Below are 22,235 nucleotides of genomic sequence, written 5' to 3' on the forward strand. Positions count from 1 at the left end.
TTAAATACATTTAATAATGATATTGTTTCCATTTTATAGTGGCTTAACAATTTGATTTATATTTGAGTCCAGTTTAGTCTGTTGTAAATGTATATATTTTTATCCAGGGTCACTGATAGACAGACAGGAAATCATCCCTGAGCCTAACATATAGATGGAGCTCAGACTCAATGTGGTTGTAGAATTGTATATACACATAAGGTGTTTAGTTTATCTTTTAAAGAGTTTTCTTTAAAATTATCAATGTTTTATGTTTTTCGTAGACAATCCTCGGGTATTCTGATACTTTTAAACAAGACGTCTGGATGTAGAGCTTAGCTATTCAAGACTTGATACCATTTGTTGCATGCATTCTTTTCTTTAAATGGAGGTATTCAGATGATGAATTATTTCAACGCCAAGTATAGTTTTTAGCCTTTATCTCTAACTTGTGAATGATACCCTTCTTAAGTGTGTTGAAACTTTGTTAAAACTGAGAAACATGTGTGTAGGATTATTTATCGAATGACACGCCCTGGTTGGCTGTTTGTGTGTGTGTGTGTGTGTGTGTGTGTGTGTGTGTGTGTGTGTGTGTGTGTTTGTGGGCGTGTCTGAAGTCTCAAAGTGTTTTGAACTGTTTTCTTAATTTATTTGCGTAGATGTGAGGGAAATCCCTCCTCTGCGAGTACACTAAAATGTAATATTTGTTCAGTTGTGTAAATAATATTTTTTACTTAAGTGTTGGCTGTAGTGGTTACATTTCTGGTGTTATATTCTTCAGGAAAATGTCCTGCAGTTGTCTGCCTGTGTCTTTGTAAATGTAGGAAGACTAGGGCGACACATTTGGATGGAAGTTTATAAGTCTTTGTGTTGTCATGTATATTTTTTAAAAGTGTATTTGGTTGTTGTGTTGTCCAACGTGCTTCATATTGTGACCTGCAGGCTGTACGTTTGCACGTTTTTATTTATTTGAATTATTTAAATGATGATTATCAGCCAATGTTGTCATACCTGTAAAGAGAGAGTTCACATTAAATACAACTATTGTCGTAGTCATTATTGTTTTATTGCTGAATGCTGACTCAATTTGTTTTCATAAATGTCGGATCACTCCGCAGGTTTTAAAACTGATTTCCAATAAGCATTTTCGGATTGCATTAATAGATAGTTTCAAAACATACATTTAAGGTTGAATATTTTAATCATATTTATTTTATACCCAAAACTTTACAACTACCACTTAACTCTCATCACAATTATAGTAAAGTACTACTGCAATTGAAGTCTGCAACATAGACTCGGTTTCTGCAAAAATACACAAAGTTTGTCTTTGAGGTCATTGGTGCAGGATTTGTATTCACCATTGGTCTGATTTTAAAAGAAATTAAACTTTTGGGGGAAACAGAGTTGACAATGCAGACCACAATTTTTGGGGTTTCTTATATTTGAAAGTATAAATCTATTCATCAATCAATGTTTAAAGACAAAATGATCTAAGATGGAAGAAATGTTAGTTTGGATCCAACTCATACAGAACAAACTAATTTAGAATCATATGTTAAATTTAAATCTTGAATCTAAATCTTATATCTAAATGTAAACCCTGAATCTAAATGCTTTATCTGAGCTAAATCGTATATATAAATCTTATACATCTATATAAATATAAATATAGATCCTAAATTGGAATCTATATTTTCAATCTAAATCTTCTATCTAAATCCTAAATCCATAAAGATATGCTAATTCTTGAAGATATACTAATTGGTGACTCAAATGCCTCATATTTAGGGATAGGCACCACGTTAGCAGGAAATGCTTGCACGGACAGCAGTTCCCGCTATTTGACATCTTTCCCACATCACTCTGGCGAAATGGCGAATTCTGGCGATTTGGCTGTAATATACGACGTGCGGACGCAGTTTCAGCTGGGGTAACAGCTGAAAACAGTGGAAAAAGTAACATGAAAATTGCAGTGCATTTTGAAGGGGTGTTTATTTGCTAAATCTGGAAAAAATCAAGCAAAGCTCGGCCTAATTCTGGAACAAGTGAAGCAGTTCTTTGAGCAGCAAACGTTTACAAACGGCCCACCATACAGCTGCGTCCCATGCCCGGGGTTGAGCTGCTGAACTCGGGAGAGCAGACCTCTGAAGACAAGACTGTGTTCCCCTCTCGGCACATCCTCCAGTCCGCTCCAGACATCGGCAGTGCAAACCAATCAAGTATGATGGCATATGAATTAACACCTGATTTTATTTGCAGTATGTGTATGGCTGTAGTTTCAATATTTTGCCACTAGGTGTCATCGTTGTATCGTAAAACCTTTATGTGGTATCTTAGCATCATTATCTAAACTTTGATCATGATAATGGTTTCTTTGTAACAATACTAGTATTGTTACAAAAAAAATACAATATTTTATAGAAACTAACTGAACAAGTTCAAGTATTAACTTTAAAAATGTAACCTTAGAAGTGTAATGATAGACGGGTAGTTGTACTTATCAACTATTTAGAAAGTTAGCGAATGCAGTTATGCAAAGTGATTTTAGGGAAGCTTGCTCTGGGATGGCTACAGGTAGACTGTAGAAGTTGGGAACAAAGGCTATGTTAGGGTGTGAGAGAGGCCCTTCCAGGACCCTGATGTTCATCTATTCTTATTTTTTTTCTGAATACATTTTTCTCTTCCTCACTGTCTCTCTCCTCCCAGGGCTCCTGGTCTGGTTCTCCTCTGATGAGTCTGATGGCCCCCATGAGACTTTGCCGGAATCTGCATAGGGGCCCCCAGGGGCCTGCCTGTCATGATTCTTAACAGTATCGGCAGCTCCTACTAGAAATGATGGGGGGAAACATCCTTTTTATAATAGTATTGTATTAGTATTGTATTAGCATTTTGCTTATGCTGTGGTACATAAGCAAAATGCTGTGAGAGAGAGAGAGAGAGAGAGAGAGAGAGAGAGACCATCTCCACACACACACACACACACACACACACACACACACAAACACACACACACACACACACACACACACACACACACACACACACACACACATACACAGTGAGAGAGAGAGAGTTGACTTAAGGGTTAATGAATAAGTGATTGGGGCCCCAGGGGTTGTGGAGAAAGTTCTGTGGAAACAATCTTCTTTCCCAGAAGGAGGGGGAGTGGAGGAGTGTGAGGTGTACACCACACACACACACACACACACACACACACACACACACACACACACACACACACACATACACATACACATACACACACACACACACACACAAAATGAACCATGCCAGAAAGAGTTGGAGAAAGAGGAGGTGTGTGTGTGCCTGCAGCTGTAGCCCTTAAGTGCTAGTAAACTAACTAGCACGTACTTGACAAGAAGAGAGAGAGAGAGAGAGAGAGAGAGAGAGACACACGCATTGAACTAAAGAGCGAGAACCAGCTGTCAGGAGAGAGAGAGGGGGTAGAGAGACAGAGCGAGAGAGAGAGAGGAGGAGGGGTCGAGAGACATGGAGAGAGAGCTATAGAAAGAGAGAGAGTGGACTGGATGGGCCGTCCCTCTGTACGTGGGAGGAGGCAGACTGAGAGGGATTGAGAGAGAGACTCACAGATTGAGTGAGTGAGTGTGTGTGTGTGTGTGTGTGTGTGTGCATGAGGCAGGGAGCAGGAAAGAGAGAGAGCGCCAGAGAGGGAGAGAGGGCGAGCGAGTACGTAAAGGAACGGGAGCAGTTGGGGTCTTGGTGGAGGCTTGTCTTCAAGGTCCATGCAGTGAGTGAAGAAGAACCAGAGGAGTTCCACGGCTGGTTCTGACCACGAGAAACCAACTCACAAAAACCAGAAGAGAACCAACAACCCCCTCCTCCCCTTGAACCCGTCTCTCCCCCACCCCCCCCCCCCCCCCCCACCCCACCCCCCACCCTCCACCCCCTCACACCTCTCCCCCCAAGCTTTGAGGAGCTGAGGAGCAACAGGGAAACTTAGGGGCCACAACCAGAGCCATGGAGCAGAGCCGGAACCTTGCCCAGCTGGTGGCCCTCCTGCTGGGTCTCCTGGGGTCCCTGGGTGCCCTGGCCCAGTGCTCTGAGTTCCAGCACCACCGTTATGAGGACATGGTGCGCGCCATGTTCGCCGTGCAGAACGAGTGTCCCTACATCACCAGGATCTACAGCATCGGCCGCAGCGTGGAGGGACGCCATCTGTACGTGCTGGAGTTCAGCGACAACCCCGGCATCCACGAAGCACGTGAGTTGGGTTCCCTTCGCCCACCGGTTCTCGTTTTTTTTTTTTTTTTTTACACACAAGCGTGAATATCAGATCACCTTACTGACAGTTTGGCAGCAAGCTGACTGTGTGTCCGGTTAATGAATTGACGTGTAAAACTGCACTCGACCCACACCAGACCCCCAGACTCACTCCAGTTACATTTTATTTTAGTAAATTGTATGTTGCTGTTTATATGGTTTGATTCTTTTTTTTGTAGTTGTGTGCCTTTAGACGGTTTTCTTTCATGACATTTGATAGACAATGAAGAAATCTGTGTGAGTCACTCCAAACTGATTGTAAAACACAGTGAACTGACTTTCTAGCCCGGAACTGGACAACACAACACCAAACTAAACATCTAAGGGTGCATCACCCAACTGTAGAATTGGACACTTGCTGTCTCTTGCTTACCAACAAGAGACTTAGTTTGACAGCCAACCGCCAACCACGGGTATGGCACACTGGCCCGATGGGGTGTTTGTTGGGGTTCTTCTGGGCTGTGGAAGCACCTTAACATCTAACACAGGACAGTTACAGGGGGTACTATAGTGGTTAGCGTGTGAGTCCCAGCCCAAAGGTTCTGGTTTTGATCCACAAAGTCTGCAGCCTACCAGCAGGTATCCTAGGGTAGGATGACCTAACCCATCCATGCTACTTACTGACATATCTTGTAAAAGTACAACTAGATAACTAAATAGTAAACACTAATCTCAGAATAGAACACCAAGCTCCTCTCAGGAAATGTTTACTTTGTTGGTTGATCTGAGATACCAAACATGTGTGTGTATTCAAGGAAAGGAATCTCTTTTTAAGGCTTTTTAGGCTTTTAATCCAAAGTATCAATGGCAAACTGGTCAACAGCTCTTAGGCATGTCTGTGTTTAAGTGTGTTTGTCAAGCTGTACGTTATTAATCCCACAAGGGAAATTTGTTTGTATCGTCCCCTTTTCTGGCTAGAGAACCAGAGGTAAATCAAGGACTCAAACATAGTCCTGTTGGCTGTCGGTATGCATGTTCTGCGTGCCAGGCTGAACTGAACTGTGGGGGGCCTGTGGATTACTACTGCAGATGAGGGAGAGAATGTGAGGTTTTCCTTCTGTGGGTCATATTTCTGGATCGCATGTTGCTATGTGGTTCCTAGTTCTTCTGAAGAACAAATTATTATATAGCTCCCTTGGATGGGTTCTATCTCTCTCTCTCTCTCTCTCTCTCTCCTCTTTCTCTCTCTCTCTCCATCACTGGGGGGGTGACAATTTGTCGGGAAAGCGTTCAAGATGTCTCGCTGGGATGGGTTTTGAAGATTGTTCTCAAACAATGGGAGCACAGACAAAAGATTGAGTCTGTGTGGGACATCTGCGGTTGATTTCCAATGTTTTTGTTGCCTCACTGATGTGGATGGAAACATGGTGTGTGCGTGTGTGTGTGTGTGTGTGTGTTTGTGTGTGTGTGTGTGTGTGTGTTTGCATGTGAGGGTCTATGGAGACAACATGGCAGATCGCTACGACGAAAAGAGAAACCAAAACCAGAACAACACTGGCTGATCTTGGTCTCTCAAGGTTTGTTTTTTTTAATTGATGTCTCTAAATCCGTTCTCCCGGACCGTCAACACACAATTGGAACCAACACTCTGCCTTGGAAGCCTCGGCCATGGAACATACCGGAGACCGTCAGCGATGCCAGCGCCTCTCCATGAACCGTGGTCACCCTAGCTAGCCCCAACACAAGCATGCATCGTGTTGAAGTGGACAACACAACAGCATGCAGCTAGCGCCCTGCTAACCACCTGGCTCACATGCCTTCAAGCCACCCCCGTTTGGACGCTGACCTATCCTACTGCTCTGACGCTACACGTCATTCCCTCTCTTCCTCGACCCAGTCTCCTGTCCCCGTCCTGTTCCCGAAGGCATAACAAATTTCTACTCAAAAGAAGAAAGACTGAGGCGATGACATGCAGCAGAGGAGCACCGGTCGGAATCAAACCTGCTGTCACTACAACGCACACCGCATATGGGGTTAGCACATTAATAGAAAGAGCCATAAAGCCAACCCTCCCTCTCTTTTCAACCCACAATGAGATCATCCTCCTCATGAACGCACAAGATAATCGACAACACAACACAACCTGAACCAGAGGAGAGCCATGACTTCAGCGGAGATGTACTTTCTCCCCCCTGAGTTGTTTTGTTCTTCCCTGCTGGAGCCGTCACTGCCTGTCTCTGGCGAGCCGCCGCGTGGACTCACTGGACGCTTCCGGCGCCAGAATAGAAGGATGTGAGGGTGTTTCCCGGCAACAACAGGAAGTGTGTTGTTAGCGGCTATAGGAGCAGAGCTGGGAAGAGTTGAGTCTAGGGGTGGTCAGGGCCGTGCACGCTGTTCTCACACACACACACACACACACACACACACACACACACACACACACTCCACAAGTGCATGCATTGCTGAGCTAGGCGTTTTGTTTCCTGGACCTGGGTTGGGGGGTAGGTGGGGGTCAGTAGGTCAGACTGGAGGATAGATTAGTTAAGGGGGGAGGGGGAACGCGATGTGCAGAGAACTCTCATTGTGTTTTGAATGCCGTCGTTCCGTCAGTCATCATGAATGACATCAGACACACACACACACTCAGACACACGCAAACACACACACAAACACACACACACACACGCAAACATACACACCGCTTGAATGCAGGCAAGTCCATTTCTGCAAAAACAAACAAGTACGCACGACTACCTCGACACAGACATGCAAAGACACACACACACGGACACACACACAACCGCACACATACAGTATAGATCTACAATTAAGGTGAAATGTATCTGTTTTCTTAAATTTAAAAAAAGTATTATATTGTTCTATTTGTATGACATCTGATAACAAATGTTAGAAACTACAAATTCCATCCGTAACAATGGACGGGCTGCAGAGGGCCCACATCCAGAGAGCTGGACCCCCCCCCCCCCCAAACCCTTCAATCCAAGAGTAAAGGAGGTGGAGAACCACTTTAAACCTCCACTAGGATGAATGTTTTAGCTGGACAAGACGGCCTCGGCTTCCGGCTCCAAATTGTGCTTCAGTGCTGTTTAATTAACCTCCCCCCCCCCCCTCCCCTGCCCATCAACCCCCCTCCCCCCCAGGATCTGAGCTGGCACTGAACAGCCGTATGCATATAGAGAGTGGGGGGGGGGGGGGTGTTTGGATAGGTGGCTGTCTCAGCAGAGCATGATTACCATATCCAAATAATCCACGCCAGCTCCAACTCACATTCCCATAGTCCCTCCACCTCCTCCTCCTCCTCCTCCTCCTCCTCCTCCTCCCTGCGTCATTGGGCTGGTTTGCTCTGTGGTTTCAGACCTGCCAATCAGAGACACTCACAACAGCGCTGAACTCCTGAAACCCAGAGGGATGTCTTGTGAAACGCACACAAGACCCAGAATGAAACACCGCACATACAGCAATAGACATGTGGGGACATAAACCGGGAGCCAGTGAGTGACGTGTGGCTCCTAAAGGACATTGATCTGAATGGATCGGAATTCAGGGTAAATCCCTTTGGAGAGAAGCTTCTGCAATAATTAACATTGACTCATTTTTTTAAGCAGACGCTTTTATCCAAGTTGACTTACAAGTTTATCAAAGCATACAATGATAATCCAGCATTGCTATCAAACAAGTTAGAATGCAGAGTAGCCATAGGGATTGCTTGGTAGGGAATTTTATTTGTTACGTTAAAAGACAGGGTAGAAAGGTTTTGTGTACAGGAAAGTTTAGATACTGTTTTGAAGCGAGCATGTCCTTTTTGAAATGCTCAGTGCTGAACCGTTACAGTGTCTAATTTAAGTGTGTGCAAAGTACGATGCTTAAATTACAGAGTTTTATACCCTGAAACAAATTGCTGGCAAAATCCTCAGGCAGGCTTCAGAGACTGATAATTACAGGACAGAAGCCACGTCTAGAACACACACTACAACACATTACAAGATCACATAAAGACAACACTATACAGGATTGGACACATAAATACAGCTCTGTACATAGAACTTCTTCAAACACGACTATCACACAGGACTAGAACACATAAATACAACACTAAACAGGACTAGAAAACATAAATGCAAAACAATACAAGACACAAACACATAATTACAACACTATACAGGACTAGAACACATAAATACAACACACAGGACAAGCACACATAAATACAACACTATTAAGGACTAGAAGACATAAATACAACACTTTCAAGGACGAGAATACATAAATACAACACTATTAAGGACTAGAATACATAAATACACACAGGACAATAATACAACAGGACTGAAAAAGAAGAACAGGAACACATTCAAGTCATTCTAAATGCATTTATGCAGACGAAGACAAATGCAAATGTATGTTAATGTTTGTATTGTATAACTTATGTATATGTATGCATGCATGAACATGCCCCTGAGTGTGTGTTTTGTGTGTGTGTGTGTTTCTATGTGCATGTGTGTGTGTGTGTGTGTCTATGTGCATCAGTGTGAATGTTTGTCTGTGTATTTGTGTGTGTGAGTGCGTGTCCATATATGACCTCAATGTGTTTGTGTGCAAAGACTTCCTGCTCTTTATTGGACCAGGCTGGTGTCATTCTGTTTATTTTTACCCTGACATTTGACATTTCCTTTGCATACCTCTTGCCACTGGACATTGTTTTCGTTTGTTAACTTGAACGATTACCTTTCTGCCCGAAACATATTGCAGTAAATATAATGGTATGGCAATACCGATGAAAAGGGGGGATACAGCTAAACTGCTGCTCTTTCTGATCGAACCAGCAACCCTCCGGTTACCAGCCAACCTGCTCTATCTCGCTCTGAAAGTTGTCTCTTGGCGAAAGAGGATGGGACCTCCTAAAATTCTTCGGACAGAGCGATATCACTTTCAGTCACGTGTTTAGTGGTGAGAAAGAGGGAGGGACTTCCGACAGAGAGATACCTGTCAACGTTACACGTTGTGTATAATACTTTGTCAAATTCTTTGTCAGAAAACTCCAAATGTATTCTCATCTCAATCTTGGATGTGGTTCTTCTTGTCATTGTCTTATTATTGTCTCTCCGGGGGAAAGCTAACTGGTGTAGCCTACACCACTCACAGGAAGTAATAGCTTCCGCCAAAACGCTAACATTCATGCACCCTTAATGCTTTGTATGCGTTCCCTCACAGTGGAGCCGGAGTTCAAGTACGTGGGCAACATGCATGGCAACGAGGTGCTGGGCCGCGAGCTGCTCATCCAGCTGTGTGCCTTCCTGTGCCAGGAGTACCGCGCCGGAAACCACCGCATCCAGCAGCTCATCCACGACACGCGCATCCACATCCTGCCCTCCATGAACCCCGACGGCTACGAGGTCGCCGCCAGGCAGGTACGGCTAACACGGGTACAACCCCCCCACACACGCACACACACACACACACACACACACACACACACACAGCTGGACGGTTGATGGGGTGGTTCTGGGAGAGAGAAGGTTAGGAAACGATGGGGGAGTGGAGGTGGTGAGGAGAGGGGGGGGGGGGGGGGGGGGGGTGAGGAGAGGGAGGGGGGGTGGAGGTGAGGAGAGGGAGGGGGGTGGAGGTGAGGAGAGGGAGGGGGGGTGGAGGTGAGGAGAGGGAGGGGGGTGGAGGTGAGGAGAGGGAGGGGGGTGGTGGTGGTGGTGGTGGTCAAAGTTAAAACCTGTGTCAGAATGTGGAATGATTGCATTTTAAGTTTGATATTTGTGTGTGTGTGTGTGTGTGTGTGTGTGTGTGTGTGTGTGTGTGTGTGTGTCATGGGGTGTCTAATCATTACCTCACAAAGTGTGCGGCTTACCTAGACACACACATACATGCACACACACACACGTCTGGAGGACTCACTAACTGCGCGTCATGCGGGTGCGTGTGTGCGTGCGGTGCTCTGCGCGCGTGTCTCAGGCGCGGCGGGCCTAGGACCTGCGTGCCCCGCTGTAATTTAGCGGCTGGTCGCTGGCTGCGAGGCGCCGGCGTGTCAGGGAACACAAGCACCACCCCTACCAACCCCTACCCCACCCGCCCACCACCGTCCACACACACAGAGGTCCATTGTGCTTTTCCTTTGGAGGGAGAAGGCGGGGGGGGGGGTAGAAACGCACAGAAACCACACGGTAACCTCCTCCAACCAGCTCGCCCTGGACCCACATCTTTTAGTTGTTTACCTCTTCAGAGATAAATCAGGGAACATGTTACATAACAGAGTTATGTAAGGATCCTAGGACCAACGGCTCGTCATAGAATATACAATAGATAACACACCATATGGTACATAATGATTACAGTACAATACAAGGTGGTAAACCAGAATGCTCTAAACCAGACCATTTCAACATGTACTTTTGCAAAACCTGGATTTAGAAAAGATAATAAAACTGAAAGTGCAGAAAGTGGTGTGGGGGGGATTGGATGTCCCCTATTGTCTGCAAGAGAGCAACGGTAACCAAACCCTCAACTCTAAACAGTCAGGCTTCATTCTTGGTGAACCTCAGATATATTGCAATGGTTCCTCTCTGTTGGGCTCCAGCTGGCTCCAAGTGTTCCTGTTACTGGGCATCAGCCCCAGCCAATCAGAAACTGGTTCCAACTGATGTCATCGGGCACCAGCCCTAGCCAATGAGAGACTTTTTGCAGAAAGCAATAACCTTTAATTTAGATTTTTTTCTTGGCTTTGATGGTCGATTGTATCGTTGCTCTTTAGAACCAACTAGAGTGTTTGATTGTGTGTGTGTGTGTGTGTGTGTGTGTGTGTGTGTGTGTGTGTGTGTGTGTGTGTGTGTGTGTGTGTGTGTGGTTTGTGTGAGTGTGTGTGTGTGTGTTCAACAGGGCCCAGAGTTCAACGGATATCTGGTGGGCCGGGGGAACGCCAGGGAGATGGATCTGAACCGTAACTTCCCGGACCTCAACGGCCTCATGTACTACTACGAGAAGACCAGCGGCCGCAACCATCACCTCCCTCTGCCCGACAACTGGGAGCAGCAGGTACACACACACACACACACACACACACACACACACACACACACACACACACACACACACACACACACACACACACACACACACACACACACACACACCTAACAGACAAACACAAACAAACATACGTACACCTCACACCCATACAACTAACCCCTACACACACACTACCATAGAAACAGCTGTAGATTCAGTAAAAGTTAATACTTAACACAATATTATACCATCCCTGTCATTGGATTGGCTAGTGAAAGATGGGAGCGACACTGGGAGGGCCAATCAGCCGTCCAATGGAGCCAGCACTAACCCCGTGGCCCTGCCCCCCCAGAAATCCTCCCAAACTGTTCCTGTTCCCCAAATGTGCATCGGTTGTACACTTCCGTCCCGTTGCATTGTGGGTATTAAGCAGTGCACTATGTAGACCACCACTTTTGTCCACAACAAAATGGTGACGCCCTAAATAGTGCCGTATATAGGGCACACAAGCCAGCCAAATGGAGCACAGGCCTGGACTGCTCTCCCAGGACGGCTGTGTGTTTTTCTCACAGCAGCAGCTAATTCCATCCAGGCTCCCAGCGACCCACGGATGGAATGGGCTGTTACATGCCAACCCTGTTCTAACACTAGTATCTACAGATGGACTCTCGCTGTTCTCACACTAGTGTCTACTGATGGACTAACCTTGTTCTCACAATAGTGTCTACTGATGGACTCTCCCTGCTCTTACACTAGTGTCTACTGGACTCACACTTTTCTCACACTAGTGTCTACTGGACTCACACTGTTCTCACACTAGTGTCTGCTGAGACTAACCCTGTCCTCACGCTAGTGTCTGCTGAGACTAACCCCGTCCTCACACTAGTGTCTGCTGAGACTAACCCTGTCCTCACACTAGTGTCTGCTGAGACTAACCCTGTTCTCACACTAATATCTACTGAGACTAACCTTGTTCTCACACTAGTATACACACACAAACACACACGCTGCTTTTGAACACCTTCTTCCACCAGGGTGATGCCAAGGTAGCCAGCTTGCATGGAAGCTAGCATAACATTTCTCTAACGTGTAACAGCCACAGCCCCCACCTCCCACGAATATGTGTATAAAAGACCCCCCCCACCCCCACCCCATCCTCTCACCCACAAGAATTACAACTCCTAGGTCCTCCATCAGAGGTCCAAGGTTAACACGCTTTCATTGGCCACCGAGATCTGGCACGAGCCAATTGGAAGCCAGTCAGCACTGTTTATTGTTCTTTCAATTCTCTGGTCGGGGACACGGAGCACCTCTGGTCTACTCGTGGCTTCAGCGGAGAGCCACAGTTAGCATCAGCGCCTCTGAAAACACTTGGCAGCTCAGAGTGGAATGTGAAGGTTCCTCCAGCTAGCAGGACGCCACTGCTGCTGCACTGTGGTCTCAAACAGTTTGTGTGTGTTTGTGGAACAGTGTGAGTCAGTTGTTTCTCTTCTATTTAAATACACGTAAAGCTTTGCGTAGCACAACAGTAACACACTCAAGAAGTTGTTTTGCTAGCGCTCGAGCCATTGCACCTATTTTTGGATCTCAATCAGTCCCTCAAAAGGGGATGGGCTGAGTGGGTAAGAAAGGTCAAAGTTTAACACAGCGGTTCAACTGAACCTATAACTGCAATTTCAAATGAGGACATGGACACTATTTCAAAGACACGCCTGGTGTAAATTATCCTGTAAACATCACTGGGATAAGGGAGAGAGATCATGGCTACTAACCGCTGGTGGTTTGGTGAGGCCTCCCTCCCTCCCTCCCTCCCTCCCTCTCCAACCAATCAGCCCCTGATTGGTGGCAGAGCCTTTTAAACAGTCTGGCTCCTTCCATTCCCAGGCTGATGATGGTATGTTTGAAGGCCAGGTTGTTGATGTTGTGGAGGAGGCCAGCTGGTTATTTTAAACATGAAGGCTAAGTTTCCATGGGAGACCGTCATTAGAGGGGAAGACAGAATACGTCACAAAGCTGCTTTGACAATTACAAAGTGGACTGACTTTCTAACTCTTCACTCGGTAACCATTGATGTGATCAATGAATATTGATAGTATCTATTGGAGCCATACTGAACTATGAGCTGTGATTATGTTTAAATCTGAATGTTGAATGATTTCTGTGTGCTAAAGCCCCAAAGGGTATGCTCTGCTACTGCATGGCTGTTTTAACCCTAATTAATATACCTAAGCCGTCTTTGGATAAGCATTGGCTTATTGTTTGGATTGCCTGTAGATTCGCCCCCCTCAAACAGTGGCCTACTTCAAGAAGGGTACTGAAGGCCACTGTTAAGTCAACATGCGAGGAACATGAGCTACATGTCATTAGTTCTTTAATGTGGATAATTTCACGCAGCCAAACCGTAGCCTGCAGAGTCAGGGGAAACTCCAGCTTACATATTTTGCATACAATTCCTTAGAAACAGCAAGGCAGCGACCCAATTAGCTGGAGACAGCCCTCTGCCTCTCTGTCCTCTAGTGGAACGTGATTGGAAATAGACCTGGTGGCGCCCGTCTGGGCCTCCAGTCAATTCTTTCCCTGGGTTGAGTTTCCATTCGTAAAGTGCAACTATTCAGTGTTTCCTATTTAGCAGGCGCTTTTATCCAAAGCTTCTTGAGGTGAGGATACGTGTCATTGAGGGGCAGGTAACCACTCAGGTGCCTTCCTGCTCTTAGATGCCTACAGGTAGACTGTGGACATGGGGGTCCAACCTTTTACATTCTGGCGCCACAATTCTTCGCCACCATTATCAATCTGTCGATGTAGTCCAGGTCGATGTGGTCCAGACTTAGCGTCCATCTTGACGGTGTCGTCTGTTTCAGGTGGAGCCAGAGACCATGGCGGTGATCAAGTGGATGCAGAACTACAACTTTGTGCTGTCAGCCAACCTCCACGGGGGGGCCGTGGTGGCCAACTACCCCTTCGACAAGTCCAGAGACCCCCGAATCCGGGGCCGGGTCACCTCCGCTGCATCGCCTGATGACAAGATCTTTAAGAAGGTACCGTTACTTCCTCCGATCAGAGGCCTACTGTTGAATGAGGTTGCGTAGATGTCTTCACCACACTGCTTTTTAAAGTGGTGCATGCTAGCGAATCATCGGATTTCTTAATCCCGCTTTTCATCAGGAATAATCATGAAAAGCATTTATGGATCTCGTTCTGTCTCACGTGTGACTATTAGGACTCATCTTGGTCTTCGTCTGAATTTGTTTCCGAAACTAAATCTAGCTGCAATTTAAGCCTAAATCATCTCTAAATCTGATCCTAACACAATGTAAAATTAATCTAAATATGAATCTAGAACAAAATGCAAATGATTACTGTTCCTGAATTTGAATCTGAATCTCTTATTCGAAATCTAATTCGAAATCTAAATCTGAATCTTAATGTAGCATTTAATCTAATTGTAAACATGAATGAAATTATAAATCTAAACGTGGATTTACAGCTAACATTAAACCTCAATGCAAATCTAATACATGAACCTAAACCTGAACCTGATTCTATTCCAAACGCCAGTTGGCCAAAGCCTACTCGTACGCCCACAGCTGGATGCACGAGGGCTGGAACTGCGGAGACTACTTCGAGGAGGGGATAACCAATGGGGCCAGCTGGTACTCTTTGTCCAAAGGTAAGACCACCTCCCCAGCCCACCAACAGCCAGCCCTTCAAGCCAAGAACAACAAAGATGTCAGAAACACAACATGGAACTCAAACGTTTTCCATTCCCCCCTCCATCACTTTCTGATGCCTAAACTCTCTTGCCCTTGCTTCTTGTGGCTGGGCTGCCAGGAAAACTGATATTTCCTCTTTTTTTCTCACAGAAATATTTTCTCAGACGTTTTTTACTTTCTCTGTCTGTCTGTGAGCAAATTCCAGGAATAACTAGGAGCAAATATTACATTCATGTTGGGTGCAGAGTGCAAATATTAAGCAACAATTTGCAGGGCAACACAACCGGAAAACAGATTATGTCCAAATCACAACAGTAACGGGGAGAAGCGAGAAGACAGTAAAAGCGTCCATAGTCCTTTAATGAAGCACTTGGCTGAGAGCACTTTGAATAACTGCCTATCTAACAGTTATGTTACAGTTTAATCTTTCTAGAAGCCCTTTGGACCAAGGGTTAGGCCCTGCGGGGCCCTGTCTATTGGTTAAATCTTGATTAGCTGGGTGAAGAGTGAAGAGTTCACACAGCCATTTCTAGTTGGCTTTTATTTGGGGTTTTTTTTCTTGTAGTTTCAAGTTGGCTTTTATTTGGTTTTGGTTTTACTTTGTGTTGCGATGATCGTGTTTTCCCGGATGAGGTCCACCTCAGGGTTTGGTGGAAAACCGTCGGCTTCGAATGCTAAACGTCTTGTTGACTTTGTGGTCTCTGCACCGTTTATATTTAAATCGAATGATGCAAATGCTAATTGTTGTTAATACCGCTATCCAAGCTGAAGTGGTAGCATAGGTAGTGTCTTTAAATAGCCAACAACCTTCCGAAAAACAAGGCTTACAAGGCTTAGGATCCACCCAAATATTGCTCTAACAACTCAGACCTGTATGAAAAGGTAATAATGATGTTATCTCCTAAATAAGCCACTATTAACATAAACTGCCACAGTATATCTACGCACGACAATCTGAAAAACTTTGATTTAAATAATAACGACCACTTGTATACGAATACTGTAGTACTTTTCCGTTTTCTCTCTTGCTTGATTCATGCCCCTGTTGGCATAGATGTGAACACCACACCTACATTCTCTCTGTAGTAGAGACATGTTATGTTTGCTTAACTTCAAGAGGACCCTTGCTCGGCCTAATCTGCCCCCAGTACACTCTCTCCTGCTCCAGCTCAGCACCGGGTGTTTGAATGAGCTCAGCGTTGAGTTTATTTTCCCCTCCTCTGCTTGTGCAACTCCAGCGTTTGGTCTCAAACAGTTGTCAAGAGGATTGAGAGTGTTAACCTACCGAGAAGTCGCTGTCTCTTTTCCAGTGTCTCTCTCTCTGAATGAATTACATTTATTTATTGTATTTTGGAAACTTCCTTTTTAAGTAACTTTGTGATTTCATCACTTCTCTGATTTATGTTATTGGCATCAGAGTCCTGTTTTTTCTGATTCATGTTACTTGCATCATAGTCCTACTTCTCTTTGATTGTTTATCTTCCCAACCCGGTTGCAAATCTAGTCAAAGTTCAGTGAAATATAATGCATTCAGAGTCTCTTTACTGTAATGATTCCTGCACAGATAAAAACGTAATGATACATTATTAAGAGTACAACCATAACATGATTCACATTTTTGCCTCCAATTCATTGACGTCTGGTGATCTATGTGTGATGCTACAAATTAACATCGATGTGAACGTCGTCTATCATAAATAAACCTCCTTAACCATAGCTTATCATAAATTAACCTCCTTAATTATAGTCTATTTAACAATTATTATATTCACGGAGCCTGAGGTTTTGGTATATACTACACGTGAACACTCGAAAAATAAACAAGATCACAGGATTTATTTGTTTTTATTGGCGGTTTATTTGTTTTTATTAGCGTGACGAGACGACCGTCTCGCACATGAAAACAATATCCAGAGGTTTAGATTTCAATCATGAGATATTGCCCAATATCTCAAGATAGCGAACCAATCAAATTGCGCCATCTTAGGAGGTTACGTGTAGCATATACTAACATAAAATAACCTCCTTAACTGTAATTTATCATAAATAAACTTTCTTTACTAAGTGAATCACAAAATGGAGCAGGGAAGCCAAAATGCCCTGCCTGTCCACTGATGAGTACCTTTATTATTTACCTCTTTTCTCAGCACTTAAGCTGGTCCTCACATCAAAATAAGTTCTGTTAACTATGTGTGTGTGTGTGTGTGTGTGTGTGTGTGCTTCCCAGGCATGCAGGACTTCAACTACCTGTCCACCAACTGCTTTGAGATCACCCTGGAGCTGAGCTGTGACAAGTTCCCCCCCGAGTCGGCCCTGCCCCGCGAGTGGCTGGGGAACCGCGAGGCCCTGGTGTCCTACATAGAGCAGGTACACACACACACACACACACACACACACACACACACACACACGCACACACACACACACACACACACACACACACACACACACACACACACACACACACACACACACACACCAAGGATCAGCATTTATTTGTAAATCAGAGTTGACCAGAGGCCTTGATCAGTGGTGTCATGGGTGTATGAATGGACAAATGTTATGTAAGATGTTGTGTGTGTGTGTGTGTTTGTGTTAGTGTGTGTGTGTGTGTGTGTGTGTGTTCGTGTGTGTGTGTGTGTGTGTGTGTGTGTGTTTGTGTGCGTTTAAGAAGTACAAACCAACTCAAGACTAATAACAGAACCTAGAAAGGAGGACATCCATGAAGCCCAGCATGGTTGCCAACTGTGAGCCCCAAGAGAGATACTGTGTTCCTATTGGTCCACTTCTGCCCTATATAGTGCACTATTTAAGGTGTTGCCATTTTGTAGCGTTGTCTGAAATTTGAAGATACAAATCCGAAAAAAAAACAACGTTTTCCCTAAATAGCGTTCTATATAGTGTTCACTACAAAGGGAATAGGGAACGAGGACAGCACTCATACTCCTTGTCAACATCAGGTGCATGTTGTTTTGTTCACTCAGACATGCCTGCAACAGTAAAGCAGGAGAAACACAACAACCAAACAAGGCAGGAAGGGCTGGAGTCGTCACAAGCACTAATGCATGCACGCACACTATGGAAGGCCAAAAGAGTCCTAACTACGCCTCATTAGACGTGCATTGATATAAATCAATGTAATTTGAACGCACTATTGAACAGATCATATTGCACGTTCAATTTTCATAACAGGCAAATTAGCTCCTCCTCTTGATTCTCGCAGCCAGTAATTATGAACCTTCTTCCCCCAATCCACAATAACCAAAGTCAGACACCAGTTACACCGGCGAAATAATGATCTTTCTCTCAGTTGCGCTGCGCATTCACTTTACTACACTTGGCAGGCCAAGGCTATATCGGGTGTTTAATCAATACATTTTTCACTTAAATCACTGCGTTTTGTCTCCGTTTAGTTCTTATACAGTAGCATACAGATCCATATTTCTGCCTACTAAGACTGTGTTCAATGTGAATTGAAAACACAGATTTGATCCACTAAATCTGCGTGTTTTACGGCATAATAAAATACACCACCATAAACAACGCCCCATTACAGCAAAAACGCTGTATTTTATGTTTATTTTGATGAATACACGTTTACAATACGGTGTTGTTTTTACCCTTTTGGCCTTCCGTATGCATGCACGCATATACACACATGCACACATACACACACACATTTACCCTTTAACCAGCAGCCAAGTGTCTAGTTCACTCTGCATACTATACTCTGCATGTAAACTGATTCTACCCTCTGAAGCGTGGAGAACAAGGTTTATTTTGTGGCGGTATGCAGAGACAAACCTTACTTTATCCCACCTGTCATGGAGCTATGACTGAACGCAGCGATACAGACCCACTAATGGCTTTCTCTATATCCACCAGGGAGTAACTGAGAAATTAACCTCTCTCGCTCTCGCTCTCTCTCTCTCTCTCTCTTTCTACGCTGTCCTCCGAGTGAACTGTGCAGAGTAACAGTTTGTTCCAACAGCACCCTTATAACTCTCCAACAGTATCTATATCTTTCTATATCTTTAGCAGACGCCTCAGGTGTCTTCAGAAAAGAGAACTGTCTGTACATTACTGCTAGTCCTACACACTGGAAAACCAAACTCGTGTTCCAACATAATGTGAGAAATAAGGTTGAGCCTAAATACAGGGTTTGTTTTGTGGAGTCTATCTGACATGATCTGATCTTATCTGATATACTCTTGTATAATATAATATCATATAATTCATTCTGATCGGATTTTATGTAATCCAATAATGTTTACTCAATTATGATTTGTACTATTGCTACATCGAAATGAATAAATAATCAAATACATGCCCCATAACTCTCCATATCAACCTTAAGAAAGACACATCGTTTTGAACCAATTAAAATGAAGATAACAAACATCATCTTGAGGCTTTTCTCCTTTGTCTTCTGCTGCTGTTCTCTCACCCAGGTGCATCATGGTATTAAAGGCATGGTGTACGATGAGAACAACAATCCCATCGGCAACGCTGAGGTGGCCGTGTCCGGGATCAACCACGATGTCACCAGCGGTAAGAACAGGAAGCACAGGAGGACGCACGCCTTTAAGAAGTCACACAAAGATGCATTAGATGATTTAGAATGATTTGGTCTTCTTTTTTATTTATTTAAACAATTCTTGTTGGAAAGGTTGTTGCCGTTTTATCTTCTAATGTATTTTGGTTAGAAATCAGGACTGAATTAGCCATCGCCAGAGCAATTGGCAAATGTGTATTACTCTGGAACCTGGAACCAAAATGCCTATGGATGTAAAGACTTACAACAAATCAGAGTCTGGTCCATGGGTCTGGTCTTTGAGTCTCTCGTCCACTAGTCTCGTAGAATAGTGGTGTATTTAAGTGTCTCTCTTTGTTCACATTTCTTATTGTGGGGACATGCCAGTGCTTCTCCAACTGATACGAGGGGTTATTTCCAACAATCCTCCATTTGTTTATGTCCCTACAAGGACGAAACAAATGGCTGGTCCCAAGCCGTCTGGGACATAGCCAGGGCCATATACCTTATCAAGGGAGAGAATGCTTCTGTAATTTTGTTATTCACGTTTTCTTATGTATAGTACTCCTCACCTACCTACACTATAGTCTATTCTACCTAAGTCTGTACCCATGCTGTATAACATCCTCGAAAAAAAACTTATATTCGACCCTCTGATCCAACCTGTCAAACTGCCTTGATTTCCACTTCAAGAATTATTACTACGAGGAAAAAATACACAATGGAGAGTCTATATGAACAGTTTAGAAATAAGATGAAATCTAACAGTCTGGTCCATGAGTCTGGTCCATGAGTCTGGTCCATGAGTCCAAAAAAGTATGAATTATGATGCTTAGCAGAGGTTTGCTAATGTCACATTTTGCCATCATCAACCAAATAAGCTTTGTTAAAAGGACACCACACGTTTAACTTGAAAATATAAGATAAAATCAAATAAAATAGAACTTTATTAATCCCAGACGAGGCGTTCAGGTACAGCAGGACAAATTAAATTGAAATACTAATTCAAACCAAGAACACAAACTGAGTGTTGTGTGTGTTGCTTCAGGGCCGGAGGGCGACTACTACCGGCTCCTGCTCCCAGGGACCTACACCGTGACAGCCTCGGCCCCCGGGTACATCCCCTCCACCACCACCGTCACCGTGGGGCCCGCAGAGGCCATACAGGTAACCCTTACCCTGGGTTTGTGTGTGTGTGTGTGTGTGTGTGTGTGTGTGTGTGTGTGTGTGTGTGTGTGTGTGTGTGTGTGTGTGTGTGTGTGTGTGTGTGTGTGTGTGTGTGTGTGTGTGTGTGCGGTGCACACTTGAAAATGTGTGAACACCGTGTATTGGTGTATTGGTGGTGTATGTATATTGTATATATATTTAAATCTAAACATAAACAACCCTCTGCTTCTTCACTTTATCTTCTCCCTCCCAGCTCCACTTCTACCTGAAGGTAGCACCCAAGCACAACCTGAACACTAAGCATCACCACAGCAAGAAGAACCTGTCTTCTACCAAGGTCCCCAGTAGGTTGGGCCCCAGATAAGACACTAACACTGATCGCGCACATGCTTGCATTAACACACAGACGCACACTCGCACACACACACACACACACACACACACACACACACACACACACACACACACACACATCAATACACGCATATACAAAGACACACACACCATGTATATATGAACACACCTGGCCTCAACCACGGTCCCCTCAGAAAACCCTATAACTGATCAACACACACACACACACTCTCCCTCACTCTCTTATAAACACACACACACAAACATTTGTGCACCCACTTTTCCAGCCCTGCACTCAATGGCACTCACAAACAACGTACAGTAAAGTAACCTTAAGTCTCTTGGGTGCAGCAAATATGAGTTCGAAATTTCACCAGGGAGCCACACACAAACACACGTAGACTTACACACACACATAGGTATTATAACACACTCAAAGATCCGTAAACACACCCTTACACTATCACATATATGGCCTTTGATTTTTGTGAGAATATATGATCATTATACATGATGTGTTATAATAATCATTGTATTACCCAAATATTTTGTAGATACATTTAAACTGTGCGTCATGTGTATTTATGTATAAATTGTGATTTTGTTGAACATGACAAAGCTACAGTTGTGAAAGAAGTTCTAAATTCACTATTACTATTACATTCAGTATTATAAATTGATAAAAAATAAAAAATAAAGAAAACTCACATTCATCTGTCTTAATACTTTGCTTTTTTTTATATACATAACTTTCTACAAAACATTCCTTCATTGGCTATGGCTGCCAGTATTGTACAATAAAACAGATGTCTTGTTTGGTTAACTATACTTCCATCTGCTGGTAAAGAGGAGCAGGTGCCTTAGCTTCCGTCACATTGAATTAATGCAAAAGTTTCCGTGGGAGCGAATATGAAACTGAAAACATGGTGGAGAAGGCCACCTGGCAAACAAAAAACTATGAAAAAAACATGCTATGCAATAAACCTGGGTCTACTATCACTACCACCCTAATTCCCCTTCTGGTGTCAAGAAAGTACCTTAATCTTCTACTTATCTGTAATTACTACTACTACTACTACTACTACTACTACTACTACTACTACTACTACTACTACTACTACTATTACTACTACTACTACTACTACTACTACTACTACTACTACTACTGCTCAATACTAGGCTTACTACTAGTAACACTACCACCACCACCA

General features: G+C 44.1%; 1 protein-coding gene across 1 annotated transcript; it reads left to right on the forward strand.

Annotated features, from left to right (window-relative positions):
* The first annotated feature begins 3,610 nt into the window (after nt 1-3,610).
* cpn1 (carboxypeptidase N, polypeptide 1) lies at nt 3,611-21,737 on the forward strand. Its single transcript, XM_079757429.1, has 9 exons — nt 3,611-4,225; nt 9,457-9,653; nt 11,128-11,283; nt 14,118-14,294; nt 14,815-14,926; nt 17,197-17,336; nt 19,421-19,520; nt 20,552-20,670; nt 20,924-21,737. Exons 1-9 carry the CDS (start codon nt 3,982-3,984, stop codon nt 21,032-21,034), a joined length of 1,356 nt encoding a protein of 451 aa, XP_079613555.1. The 5' UTR covers nt 3,611-3,981; the 3' UTR covers nt 21,035-21,737.
* The last annotated feature ends 498 nt before the right edge of the window (nt 21,738-22,235 follow it).

Source organism: Pollachius pollachius, assembly GCF_949987615.1.
Source record: "Pollachius pollachius genome assembly, chromosome: 19".
Lineage (NCBI taxonomy): Eukaryota > Metazoa > Chordata > Actinopteri > Gadiformes > Gadidae > Pollachius > Pollachius pollachius.